Source organism: Crotalus tigris, unplaced genomic scaffold, assembly GCF_016545835.1.
Source record: "Crotalus tigris isolate CLP2741 ecotype Arizona unplaced genomic scaffold, ASM1654583v1 scf7180000017663.5292952, whole genome shotgun sequence".
Classification (NCBI taxonomy): domain Eukaryota; kingdom Metazoa; phylum Chordata; class Lepidosauria; order Squamata; family Viperidae; genus Crotalus; species Crotalus tigris.
The window spans coordinates 307769-321468 of NW_024096550.1; the positions used below are offsets into that span (position 1 = coordinate 307769).

General features: G+C 50.6%; 1 protein-coding gene across 5 annotated transcripts in view; it reads right to left on the reverse strand.

Moving 5' to 3' along the window:
• The window catches only part of ABLIM2 (actin binding LIM protein family member 2), a 34228-nt gene that overhangs the window by 5206 nt on the left and 15322 nt on the right, over positions 1-13700 (reverse strand). For 3 of the 5 annotated variants that reach the window (XM_039335879.1, XM_039335881.1, XM_039335880.1), the window contains exons 9-15: positions 11506-11589; positions 9590-9739; positions 9088-9208; positions 4969-5067; positions 3072-3173; positions 2265-2318; positions 245-294 (exon numbers count right to left, since the gene is read on the reverse strand). In XM_039335879.1, coding sequence (XP_039191813.1) covers positions 245-294; positions 2265-2318; positions 3072-3173; positions 4969-5067; positions 9088-9208; positions 9590-9739; positions 11506-11589 — 660 coding nt within the window. The remainder of the gene's footprint in view (positions 1-244; positions 295-2264; positions 2319-3071; positions 3174-4968; positions 5068-9087; positions 9209-9589; positions 9740-11505; positions 11590-13700) is intronic. The other 2 variants (XM_039335882.1, XM_039335883.1) reach the window with 2 other exon arrangements.

The following is a 13700-nucleotide window of genomic DNA, read 5'->3' on the forward strand; positions in this document are numbered from 1 at the left end:
CCCTGGGGACAACCCATTTCCATTGCTTTTACCCAAAGGGATTTTTTTAAATCACTGAGACTTATCACAACAGTGAAGAAGGAAGGGGAGGAGGAAGGGTTGTTTGGAAAGCTGGTTTATTTTTGTTCAAGTGTTGAACACAACCACAATTAAACACATGCACTGTTGTTTTAACGCAGTACTGGACCGCAAAACAGGGCTCTTGTGCTACTGGGAATCCTCACTGGATCCCACTGAAATTTACCTTCTTGCTGTCTTGATTGGAGCTCCTGTCGCCATCGGATATTCTTGAGGCTAGACCATAGAAAAATGTCCCAGTAAGAGAAAAAGGCCTGACTTTAAATCTCTCTCTCTCTCTCTCTGCCCCAACAGATGGGAGGTGGCGAAAAGGTGGGGAGGGGTCCCTTCGGAGGAGGAAGGAAGCTGGTGGAATCCCTGCTGAGGCAAAGGGGGGAGGGCTGGTTCCCTGCCGGGGAGGCACCAGATCTGGAGTTGGCCCCGGAGGAGAAATGTGGGGATGACGTCAGTCAGCCGCAGACAGTCTCATTTCACCCTCCTCCCAGCCCCGGCCCACAGGCCATGCCCGACGTGCTCTCAACTGCCATCACGGCTGGCCTGGTGCCTGAGGGAGAGCCGAGGTGCCCAGCTTGGCCATTTGACCCCACCGTTCAGTCTCACTGTGCAGCCCCTGCTATGGTGGCACTTTGGGGGGGGGCTGAGTTTTGTTGGGACCCAGTCGCTCTTGCTCCTAGGGGCTGTTTACCACCCCCCTGAAGAGGGGCCCTTTGCCATGAGAGGGGATCACGAAGAGTGTGGGGCTGGAGCCTTGGTAGAGTGATGACGCTCCCTCCCACTGCACCATTACATCTAGGCTAAAACAGCCTGCCTGCCCTCAGGACCTGTGTCCGAAGGCCCTGCGGGCCGGACGAGGGGCCAGAGAGCAGCTGGACCTGCCAGTTTGCCCCCCTCCAGGAGGGAGAGATGTGGGAGAGGCCACAGAAATCCCTCACTGTCTCTGGGTGTTCAGGTCACGTGGCCAGTGGTGATTTCCAAACAGCGACACCTCTTAGTCATTCTAATCTGCCCAGACTGGAAACCTCATGCCTGATTTTCTGAGATCCAGACAGAAAACTTGAGTGACAATAAAATGTAAAAAAAAAAAGCTAACAAGAGTTCCTAAAACGCTTGTTTGGTCGATATTTAAGACCTGCAAAAGACAGCCGTGGCCTGCTTGTTCTCTAGAAACAGCGTTCGTCTCAAGTGACGTGGCCGACTGCAGCCCGAGAGGCACTGTCCGTCCTGGGGGCTCAAAGCTATTCCGATCCATAAACTGAAACAAGAGGATGATCACAAGCCAGCAAGGTCGCCCGAGGACCACCTGGAACCGTCCAACTCTCTGCAGACAAAACGTTCTTGGTTTTGCCGTGTCTAGCCTGAGATCCAGTGGAGCTCACTTTTTTCTTTCCATTTAAAAAGGTGGACGCGCCCTCCTGCACAAGTCAAACGCCCTTGTTTCCTCGCCTGTACAATCCACCCTGCACACAATGACATCCAGACACACTCCAAAGGCTGCAGAGCAATTACAAACTCTTCTTGAAAAAGTGAGCTTTAAGTACACAGCCAAGTCTTCAGAACACGAATTTATGCTAACGTTTTCTTATGCTAACGTTTTCTTGAAAAAGACATTTTGATCCTGTCCTACCATCCCTCAGGTGTTGAAGGAGACCAGCTGCCTCCCGCAAGGACTCTCCTTTCCCCAGAAAGGACGGAGAAGAGGCAGCCAGGAAGGCAGAAAGGAGACCTGCGCTGCAGCCGAGGCACCACGCAACTTGCCCAGGGCTGTGAGGGCCGGCACAGAGGATGCTCATGGAAGCGCCAGGCCACCTCGGGAGGGCTTCCCCTCGGGGGCTGGAGAAAAGCAGGGCTGCAGAGCCAAGCCTTCCGTCTGGACGAAGCCCACCCCCCCAAGTCAGGCAGGTGCCCCAGAAGCCAGAGGCTGCTCGGATTGAGGGGCCCTGCGTGATCTGGAGACCCCGCCCTGGAAAGCAGGACAGCCAGATCCAGGCAGGCCACCGGTGGCTGGCCAGCAAAACTCCAGAGGGCTGCTGTGTGTGTGTGTGTGTGTGTGAAAATGCCCCAATGGCAGCCCAGGACTGACTGCAGGAGGACAAGGCAGCGACCCACATGCCCCGGGAGTGTGTGTGTATGTGGGGGGGGGAGTGTGCCAAGAAGGGGAAAGTGCAGCTGAGCAAAGCAGACTGTACCATGCTGTCGGTAGATGGGGGGTTTCCTATAGATGTTATCTTTTATTCCAGTCTCTGAGGAAAAGGAAAGAAAAAAAGGAAAGAAAAAAACAAGCAATGGAAACCGGATTTCTCTGTCTGGAAGCCCTCCCGCCCTCTTCCCCACCCGTCTCAAGCAAGGGCACTGAACTGGACTCCACCTTCTTCTGGGGGGGGGCAGTGCCACTTTCTTTCCCACGGAAGGAAGGACCGGCTTCCCTGGAGCCCCTCACCTTCCCCCTTCACGGAGCAGAACATTGGGATCCAGGCCAATGGGAAGCTCACTGTTCTTCCCTTCCCTTCCTTTCTTCCTTCCTTCCTTTCCTTCCTTCCCTCCCCCCCTCCTTCCTTCCTTCCTCCCTTTCCTCCCTCAATCTCTCCCCCAGCACCAGCCTCTCCCTGTGACAGAGAGAGGAAGGAGGGTGGGGAGAGACGGAGGTGAAATTCTCCTATTAAAAAGCCAGCTTGGGACACCGCTGACTTCAACTGGGGAATCTGCAAACTCCAGGACTTCTCTGTTTTTTACTCCTTGTTAGCAAAGGAACAGATGCTGGAGAATTATTTTCCCTGCAGATGCTTCCAGAAGGGCTTTTCACCAGTGAGAGGGTTTCTGAAGAGATGGTTCCACAGAAACATGCCATTTATTCTAAAGAAAATCTTATTTTAGATCTTATACAACGTAGGCATTTTTGTTCATTCTGCCTCTCACTACCCAGCAGCCCCCCTGTCCGCCTGTAGGACGCTGCAGAGGGCCCCAAGGGAGGATGAGAAAGGAGTCGTGAATCCTACCTGGAATATGAAAATGTTTGGGTGCCTGCGGGTAGAGAGAGGACGCAGATCTGCTGTCTGAGCAGAGGGATAAGCTTGGGGTGCTCCGGCCACTTTCACTGCCTCCAAGGGGAAGAGCACAAAAATGGAAAAGGAAAAGAAAAAGCATATAAAACAAAACAAAAAAAATGGCAAGCAAAATAGATAAAATTCAATAGAAAAAAAAAGCTTCTTTCAAATAACTTGTTAATCCAACAAATATTCACGTAAAACACTTTGGGACTCATATTTCAGCCCTGGCTCTGATTCTGGGGCCAAAAAGCTTGAATCGGTCTCAGAATTATCTCTCCAATAAATGAAGATGTGGGACTATCAAGTCACGGATTCACAGGGCCAAAACACCGCCTTCAGAAGGGCTACTGTGCCTGCTTGTTTCCCCCGAACATCTGGAAGGAACCCATCATTCTGGGACGCCAGGGGGATTCCTTGATCGCCATCCTCTGTCTCACCAGGCAAAGCCTGTAGCTGGAAGACCCCACGCATGTGATGAGCTCTCTGGACAGGTCTCCCCCCCTCTCTCAAAAAAGCCCCCTCCCTCCGGCTGCTCTGCTCGGCCTTTTGGGCACGGCCGGCCCACCACTCGGCTGCACAACTCAGCGTCCCCCCTCTCCGATGTGACAAGCAACGGCTCGTCTCCTGGCTCTTTTCAAAGGGGGTCTTAAGGGGCCCCGCGAAGGAAGGCCTCCCCTGGACGGAGCTGAAAGACTCTTTAGGCAGGACGAAAAAGCACAAGGTGCAGAAGCATCATCACAGCTGCTTCTGTGTGTGAAATAACTTGCTATGTTTGGTAAGGGGCGAGTGGGCTGCAGCTGAGGGTCCCCTGCAGTTTCACGGCTGCCAGCAAGAAACTCAGACCATCAAGGACCCAGCGTGACTCAGGGTCAGGATGTGGGGGGAGGGGTGAGGGAAGAGGATGGTGGGAACCACTTTCAGCAAAGCTTCCTTTCTCTGACCTGGTACCTATTCTGCTCCCTCCGTTCTTGCACTCCCCCCCCTCCTGTTTCCAGGTCCAGGGTGGCCCATCAGCCATAGGAAGGGGCACCGAAGGAGGCACCAGCAAGGGGGCACCCGGTGTGAGAAGGGTGCTTGTGTGCGTCTTAAGGGGAAAGGGCCAAAGGGCAGCGACCCTCTTGGGAAGGCCATCCCTTGGCAGGGGCCTCTGGCAGATCGGATGCAGGGATCAGGGGAAGGGCTTCTGGGATCCGCTTCGGTTCTGGGATCCCAGAGGCCACTTGTGGCTTTGTTCTCCTCTAGGTAGAGCAGGTCAGGTGGACGGCTGCCCACCCAGCTTCAGGGCATTCCTAGCCCAGCTCCTCCTCCTCCTCCTCCTCCTGCATTTGGCTGAGGTCATCCAGGGTCTCAAATGGGCCCCCAGAGCCCTCCCCTTGTGTCTGATCACAAGCACTGACATCGAAGCTAGCAAAGCCCCTTCGGCCCACAGCAACCGGCGGAGACGCGGGGAGGCCGAAACAGCCTCTGCGATGCTACAGCGACGAACGGCAAGAGATCCCTGCCTCAGTATCCTCGTCCTGGCCAGTTCTCCAAATCCCCACACAAATTCTGCGTCTGATCCTGCAAAGTCTCTTTATTTCCATGAGGGTTTTTTGGGTTTTTTTTTTTTACCCAAACAGTGACAAAACCTGTTTAAAATAATGCAACATGGTTTATCAAATTTAAAAAGTTTTGCCTTCTGTAACCGTTCTGTTCTCGTGGAGGGCCTGGGCTGGAAATTAAAGTGAGAAAGGACTCACAAACGTCAGGAGAAAAAATACGCCACACAGGCACATGCAGACACACAAGGCATGGAGCACACAGCGGGAGATGTCCACAGGCACCACAGCACATTCCTGAGCCTTACCTTTGAAGAAGGGGACGTAATGATGTCTGAATGCGGAGGGAAGGCTGGGGTAGGTGGGCAGGGAGATGCAGCTACTGGTACCAGGGGTCTCGGTACCAGCTGGGGGGGCAACAGAAAGTTCAGTGAAAACAAACTCGCTCTCTCACTTGCTAGAAAGTTCGCACAAACACATCTTTCAATGCACGCAATGCGTGTTTTCCCGTGGCTCTGGCGGTTCCCAGCATCCCAGTCAGACTGCCATCCTGGCAGCAGGCAGCGCCCCAGACCGGCCGGTTTCTCAGGCCAAGGACCCCAGGAGCCCCTCTGCTCTGCACCCAGGACAAAAAGCCCCTCTGCTTCAGTAGGAAGTGCACCCCAAAGAAAAGGGGTGGTCTAGGTCCTGCCCCCTTCCTTTCCCAGTCTGGACACAGCCCACCCGCTTCCTGGCAGGGCCCTCCTAGCTGGAGCCTTGTTCTCCTGCCCAGTGCAGGGCTTCCCCATTATCACTACTTCTGCCAGTCAGGGTGTCCATAATTAATCTCAATTGTGCAGCAATGCATTGGTTCAAGTCACAGTAAGCAACGGTTACTTGAACAGACCACAGTGGCATAGTTCAGACGTGACCATTATGGGGGTGTGCAGCCTGAAAGAGATTTGGAAATTGTCCCATGGATCTCATGTGCACACAGCACCTCTTTGCTAACCAATAAAACAGCCATCCCCCCCCCCCCCGGCTTTCCTATGAACCTGAAAAAAGATGTGGCTGCTTTAAGGAGGAATCTCCTTAAACCAATGCAAGTCTTGAAGCGCTCTGGAGCCTGAAAAGAGGCTGCTTTAGCAAGGAGCAGCTGCTGCTCACACCAGGGGGTCTGCAACAGAAATGCCCACGTAGCCATAAACCATGTCTTATCAGCACAGTCCCTAGGCTGATACATCACCCTAAACATCCAACCCCATAAAAGGGAAACAAGCACCCAAAGGCATTCATGTTTTGCACCATGTGTAAAATCAACCTTATTTAGTGGATGAAAAGAAAAACCTTAATCTTAAAATTAATGTGTCAGGGTGTAATATGTGCAGGGCACAGCAGGGTCCATCTTAATACCCATTAGTACATTTTGATTTGAATTTCAAAGGGAGACCGTATTAAAGGCTCTTTACTAGCCACAGGAAAGCAGTAACTAAACCGTGCTATTATTCCTTTAGGACTTGGAAGAAAAACTACTTATCCCCAAGGTCACTCAGGACCACGGCCATCAAGTCCGTGAACACAGGTAAGTGTCAAACTCATGGCTTATTTGGGAAACGTCAACCACACCAGCCAGGGCACAAACGCCCTTCAGACAATATCACAAAAGCCCAAACGAAGTGCCAGGAATGGGGCCTCCTCTTACCAAGGGTGTGTGTGTGTGTGACAGAGAGAGAAAGAGAGGGGGGGGGGGAACGTGAGATGCTGAGGTAGCCGTGCTGGAGCGAGCAAGGAGGTCTAGCCAGTTGTCAGCCATGGGTGACATCTCCAGTCTCCAAGGGCCACTCCTGGCAATTTGGCCAAGAGGAGAGCAATCTTACATTGAAGGTCCCCCCCCTCTGGCGGAAAAGCCAGGCCCACATCAGGGGCATTGTGACCCTCTAGAGCAGGGGTCCTCAAACTTGGCCACTTTAAGACTTGTGGACTTCAACTCCCAGAACACCCCAGCCAGCCATGGGAGTTGAAGTCCACAAGTCTTAAAGTGGCCAAGTTTGCGGACCCCTGCTCTAGAGGGTCCAGCAGAGCTGACTGTGGAGAGAGAGGGGTGGGATACACAGCATGGCTTTGGCCCAATGGCAGCTCTCCTTTGGCACATGGGCTCCGTGAATGTGCACAGGCTTAGGAAAGGGGCGGGGCCTGCGTCACCATGCCACAACATGAGAGTGAAAGAGGCGGGGCTCCTGCCAATCTCAGCAGGCCAAACACAAAAACATGCAAACATGCAAACAAACAAACAAACAAAAAGCACAACTCAAAGACCGGTCCTTCCTCTGACTGCTCCATCAGTGAAACTGGTTCTTTTTTTTTTTTTTAAAGCCAACTTTCTCACCAATCTGTGGATAAATGTGCTAAAAATAGAAATAAAATGGCCCCGAAGGTTATCCGAGAGCACTTCTGCGGCACACCACAGAGTGAAGGTCTTGGCTCAGGAGGGAATTTGTAGTGTGCGCATGGGAGGCTTTAGCACTCTCGTCCATCGACCCATCCAGACAGCTGGACTTGAGAGAGAGATCCAGAAAACACAAATTTTGACGCGTGGCAGAAAAGCATGAGTGACAGCTGTCTCCCCAGCGGGCTGGGGGCAGGGAGAGGACCACATCTGTAAAGGCCCACTTGGATTAGCTGGCTCTGCCAATCAGGCTCAACTATTCGGAGCTCTCGAGCGCCCCAGCCCTCCAATGCAGGTCACGAGGAGATGCCGCCAGCCCCTCGGGGAGCAGCCGGCCGGTGCAGTGGGGCTGGCGTTACCCCCAAGACCCCCCTCTCTGCGGCCTACGCCTTCCAGTCAGCTTGGTTAGTTGGAAAAGGGGCTACTGAGCTCCTCTCAGTTTTGGAAATACAGAAAAGAGGCAAATGTCAGAAAAAAGTCCCATCCCAGAAGCATTTCAGAAAGCCTGCTTGCAAATAAAATGATGTGCCCCCCCCCCCGAGGGTCTCAAAGACGGATCCTCCTGTGGAAAGGGAGTGCCTGGCACGAGGACATTTCTCACTGGCAGAGGGCCCTCTCCGCCCCCTCCCCCCCCAAGACCCTCAGCTCTGCCTGGAAAACCGAAAGCCACCCCCCCTCCTCCTCGCACTGCCTTTCCCAGGTCTCAGCCTCCCTGTGTGAACGTGTTCTGGGTCTTTTGCTAGGGGATCCGGCCTGCCTCTCAGCCCAGCCAAACCAAGAGGGCAGCACCCTGGAGAGCAGGTTAGGGGATTTGCCCCCGCACTCCACCCTCTCGGAGCAGGCCGGTGGTTTGGGTTCAAGGTTCTCCCCTCGGCCAAGGGCTCTGGCAGAATCCTGAAGCTCAGCCTCTTCCACCCCTGTTTCTTTCTTCAGCCTGTTGGGCTTTTCCCAGCCTTCGCAATTCTCCAGCGCTTCCTCAGCAGTTTTAAAGAAGGGGAAGGCGATTCATCCCTTACTTTCATCCAGAACAAGACACGAAATAAACAAACAAAGAAACTGAAAGGCACACGTATGTCTCCTGTCTTATTAAAAACGTCCGTAATTTTCTTCTATAGAGAAAGGCGTTCAAGGTAATTGCCCTCAAGGGCCGGCTTTCTCACACTCTCCGTTTGCTCACAAAGGCTGCATTAGGTGGGCATGGCTGCGGTGGTAACAGCAGACTGGGGGAGGGGCTAAAAAGTTCAATCAATCAATTCCAACTTTGCAAGATCTTTTTTTTTCTCACGAGAAGTTGAAATTGACTGATTGAATCTTTTTTTTTTTTTTTTTTTTGCACACGGTGGCGGAGACCTAAAGTGAAAAGGTTTTATAAAACCCAGCTGAAGGCCCAGGACTGGGGCGACGGCGTGCGTGCTCACAGAGAGGGCTCCGAGTGCCACCTCTGGCACCCGTGCCATAGGTTCGCCACCACTGTTCTAGCCAAAGGCATACAAACACATGCAGATACACCAGAAAAATATAAATATCTTTGGCAAAAATGTCTATGTTTTGCCTTTCCCCTAAAAAATACCATAGATGGATAATAAAATCAGTCCCAGACAACTGCCAAGCATGACAATGGCCAGTCAACTCAGGTGTGTTTATCCACAGGCCTTTCCGACACCCGGGACCCGTTTGAATGGCATTAATTTTTCAGAAGGAGGCAGCCCAGGGAATCCCCAGCCTCCCCCCCAGAAAAGCAGAGGCCACGGCGGAAGAATTGCTCCCTGCTCCCTACTGCTACGTGGCTTTTCTCCTTCCCTGGAGAGGCCTGGAGGCCAGGGATACGGGCTGCTGCTGGTCAGAAAGGGCTCCCTGAGAGGGCTGTCCGACCGTGCTTAAAGCCTTCCGGGCCACACCGGCCCCCCAGTCTGGGATGGCTTGGCTACCCGCTCCGGAAGAGGGAAAGGGGTCTCTTCCGGGGGAGGAAGGACGATGGGCCTCAGCCTGCCGGGCCTCTTACCTGCTCGGCTGAAATTCGGAGGCGAAGCGCAGAGAGGCGTGGTGCGCCCGTAGCCCAGCGAGCTGGTGGAACTGGGGCTCGAAATCCGGCCCGGCTTGAGGGGCTGGTCCTCTTGGTCACCCTGTGAAGAAGGCAGGGAAGGTGGACCTATTTTTACGCCGTCAGGAGAGGGAAAGGCAGCCCTGCCCTCGGCAGCCGTCCTGAGGTAGGCAACGTTCCTTTCTTGGGACTGTTTGCCCTGAGCAGGAGGTTGGATCCCACAATTTTGTGATTTTAGTTTTAGAAAAAATGCGAACTTTCATCTCCCCCCTCAGGAAGCAAAAGATACGAAACAAATGTGGCACTTAGGCCGGACTGTGGTGTAACGGACAGGGCTTTGCGCTGAACTCGAGTGTTCACACCTGCCCCGTGAAAGGGCGTGAACACCCGAGCAGGAGAGGAAACCGAGACTGGAGTCCCAGTGCAACGGGCGCTGCTCCAGACCCGCAGGGACCGGCAGTACCTCAACGTAGTAGCTGGGCCGGTCGCTGGCCGAGTGGCTGATGTAGGGAGAGTAGGAGATCATGTCTGGGCGGTCAATGTTGTAGATGGCCTTGTTCTTAGGGAGGGCGGCCAAGTCCCGGTAGTCCAGGATTTCCTCCCCGAGCTTCGCCTGAACGAGAAGAGAGAAGGACGGAAGGTAGCAGCTTCCTTGACAAAGTGCAAAAGGGAATAACAAAAATAATAATAAAAAAATCCTGGCTCCTTACAATGGATCCCCCAGAGATTTTAGAGAACTTACAGTGTGAAATTGCCAACAGCAAGAGAAAAGAAAATGAAACTTTTTCCTGAAATAGCATCTATTTCTAAGAACAGGAAAATAGCTAACGTACAGTAGTAGCTTCCGTTTTAAAAAGGGATTGGGGAAGGTTACTGGAAATGATCACCAGTTTGCTTAAGAGCCATTCCAGGACGGCCCTCGTGGGGTGGTATCGGCCCCCTCAGAGGCAGAGCGGGCCAGAAGGAAGGCCAGAGCTAGGCCTTTTATGGAGATGGGCTACACAAATGCAGCCTTGCCAATCTGATGATGCTTTAACCTTCCTCCTCCTCCTCCTCCTCCTCCTCCTCCTCCTCCTCACGGCCCAGGGACCCGTGAGGGAGGCCTCTGCCCAAGCGGCTCCCGACCGTCCTCTGGCTTCCAGCTCTTGAAGAAGGGAGGAAGGCTCTGCCTGCCCCCTCCACCTTGCTCCAAGGGTCCCCTCACCCCCACAGCCTCTCCCGTGATTGTGGTCCCTTCTCTGAAACAAGGCCGTCCGATGGGCCTGCCTCAGCAATGGCCTCCCACCAATGTCCGGCTAGCCCCGAGGCGGCCGGCCCTCCGAACGGTGGAACGAGCTCTGGGGCCAGGATGGTGGGCATCCTTGCCAGGGCAGGCCTAAGGCATATTGGTGTTCCCAATTGGCTACTGCTTCTTGTCACTCTGACTTTGACTGTGATCATGGGAGTTCTTTTTATTTTCTTGTTTGAGTCCAGATATTGGACAGCTGTCTGAGCTGGTCAGCCACACAAGTGTCTTACATAAATGCAAGCCCTCAGATGTGGTTGTTTGGATGCAACGAACTATCATGTTTGGTGGTCCTGTAAAAATATAAAGGCTTTTTGGATTAAGATTTGGTGGAACATTCAAAGATTTTTTAATAGAAGGATAAAATTTACACCACAATTGTTTTTGTTAGGCATTATTGTTGATTGTGATGATAAAGAAATTATTTTAATGTTGAATTTAATTACAGCGGCAAGGCTGCTGATAGGGCAATACTGGAAGAAGGAGTTTTTGCCTACTTTAGAAGAATGGTTTCTTAAAGTTTCTTATTTATCTGAAATGGCAAAAATTTCAGGCTTATTTGAAAGATTAATCGCAAGAGAAATATTTTTTGGTGTGGAAAAGATGGGTGAATTTTATACAGCACAAATATGAGATTAAAAAGTATTACTTAGCTTTTGAATAATTTATGTTTAAGGTAACGACTTGAACTATTGGTTTGTTTTGTTTTTATATATTGGAGTTAAAGTATTTAAAAATTTGTTTTTTTGAATGTATTTATAATTGTTTGATGTTTATTCAAGTTGTAAGGTTTTTTTTTTTAGTTTTTATTAACCCTGTATTCAGCTCTGGGAAGGAGGGGGGAGGGTATGGGGGGAAGGGGAGGGTGGGAGAGGGGGACTATTTTATTGTAAAACTGTAAAAATTTTCAATATAAAAAAATAAAAATAAATGCAAGCACTCCACCTCACCAAACCCAGAGGCTCCTCCCAAAGAACTCCGGGTGACGATCCCTTACAAATAACCGGTTTTCTAAATGGTTGTATTCTGAAAAATTCCTACTTTCCCGTTTTTTGTTTTGTTTTTTGTTTTGCATTTTACCCACGGCTACGTACATAAATTATTCGACTTGGGGAACCTGATGTACTTGAAGGAGGCACCGAAATTATGCTTTCAGATGATGTTCGGGTTTCCTGCAACTGAAAACAAATATAGGTATGAATTTTGTAACATATCTATTTTTGTAAAAATACCTTAAAAGCCTCCTGCTTACAGATAAACTTTGCCCTAAAATTAGCGGGTAAAGGGCTCAATTACTTCAAAACTGGAATTTTTTTAACCAACTAGTTTTATAACCAACCATTTTTAGTTCTAGCAACACGAGGAAAATAAGAATTTCACTCCATAGGAAAGGTCCCTCCTTCACTGCCCCATTTCCATTTTCCTCTTATTTCTCATGTCCGGGATCACGCAGGAAGCAAAGGAGGAGAGCCGGATCACTGGATCTATGCAAGCCAAAAATCAAGGAATTTGAAAAAGTGCCACCATCTTGATAGGAGCCTTCTGGGCCAAATGCTCCCCGTCTTGTAAACAACACACCGAGGACATTCCAGGACATTCTTTGATTCTGTCCACTCACCTGATCCTTTTTTTACCTACTTCTCTCAACCTTTCCAGGTGCAGTCATTTTTTTCCTGGTCCATCCCCCACCACCTAGCAAAGTCCAATACGTCAGTTTCCGTTTGCTGATTCTCAGCTCCAAGAGTCTCCAGTACTGACCCAAAGGTGCTTTTTTTCCCAAAGGGCAACTGGACTCTTTTGATTTTTCTTTGAAAATGTTTCGCTTCTGATCCAAGAAGCTTCTGCACTTCAGAACTGAAGAAGCTTCGTGGATGAGAAGCAAAACGTTTTCAAGCAAAAAACCCCAAGAAAGTCCAATTGCCTTTTAGAAAAAAAAAAAAAGCACCTTTGGGACAAGCACCATGACCTGGATGACGGAGAAACGCCACAAAGACTCGCTGTCCCTGGTATTCTTGATCTCCTGGAGTCTGCTATTTTCTTTTCCAGCTCATACATTTTATTTAAAGGGAGAAAGTGCAGCTCATCAAAACTTATGCCTATAAATAAACTGTGTGAGTCAGAAACAGACTACCCCTCGTTTTTCGCTAGCATGGGAGCTACAGGGACTCTCCTCTTAGTAACCGTCTCCAAATCCATCGCTCAAAGGAACATTTTTCTCACAATTATCTCACTTGCACAGTTGCACAACTTCCTTTGACTAGTTGTAGACTAGATGAGACGTACGAGAGTCTGCCCAAGAAGACCAGACAGGAAACATGATGAGTGGTGAGCGAATTCTACTTCATCGTAAAGCCACATTAACAGATGCTTGCAGACTTCCCACCACCATTTTTAACTTCCTAAATTTCTTCCTCTGACCTTTAACTCCCCCCCTCTCTCGTTTGATTGTTTCCTAGGCAACATCTCTTTCCCTCGTCCCCCAAGGTCTTCACCCTCAGGTTCCCTTTCAAAATGTCCCCATCCTTTATCTTGGCTAAATCTATACTTGCCTTTCTTTTGCCCGTCTCCTCTTGAACTGAAGAAAGAAAACAACAACACTGCCCCCTTTCCTTTACTCATCACTAACTCTGAGCACGGAGGCTGCTGCTCTTAACATTTCATGGTCTGCATCCTTTTCACCTTCCCTTTTTCCGTTCGGGAGACGCTCTTCTCTTTCACTTTCCAAACGGTTAGAGAGGATGGGGACAAGACCCATCCCAGTAAAAAGTAAGGTCTCCCTTGAGTGTTTAACTCAGTTTATTCAATTTATGGTCATGACTTACAAAAGAAAGAGAAAGAAAAGGTATGTCTTCCAGATAAAATATAGCTTTGAAGCCAGGTTAAAAAAAAAGATACTAAAATTCTTTCTAGGAACAGTACATTTCTCTTGCAAGGTCAGAATTTGGCTGCTGATCCTGAACATGGCAAAATTCAGCCCCTGCCAGCCATGTGGGCTTGTACCGAGTGGCCAGTGGCGGTTAGACAGAAGGGCAGTTTATACCTCCTGCGATGCCCACTGGACCAGGTGTTTCCAGCCTCTCTGCCCCAAAGGCTGCAGAGCAAAGTGTGACTTAAGAGTTCCAGGGCACTCCAGGCACAAGGACATCATCCATCAGTATGAGGAGAATCCCCTTTGGATTCTCCTGCCAGGACAGCAACAGGCAAAGCACCACAGAGAACCAACAGGGAGACGCTTCTAGATTTGCGTATGGTCCTGTGCCTCCAATAGTTTCCCCACCCAGGAGCAGAG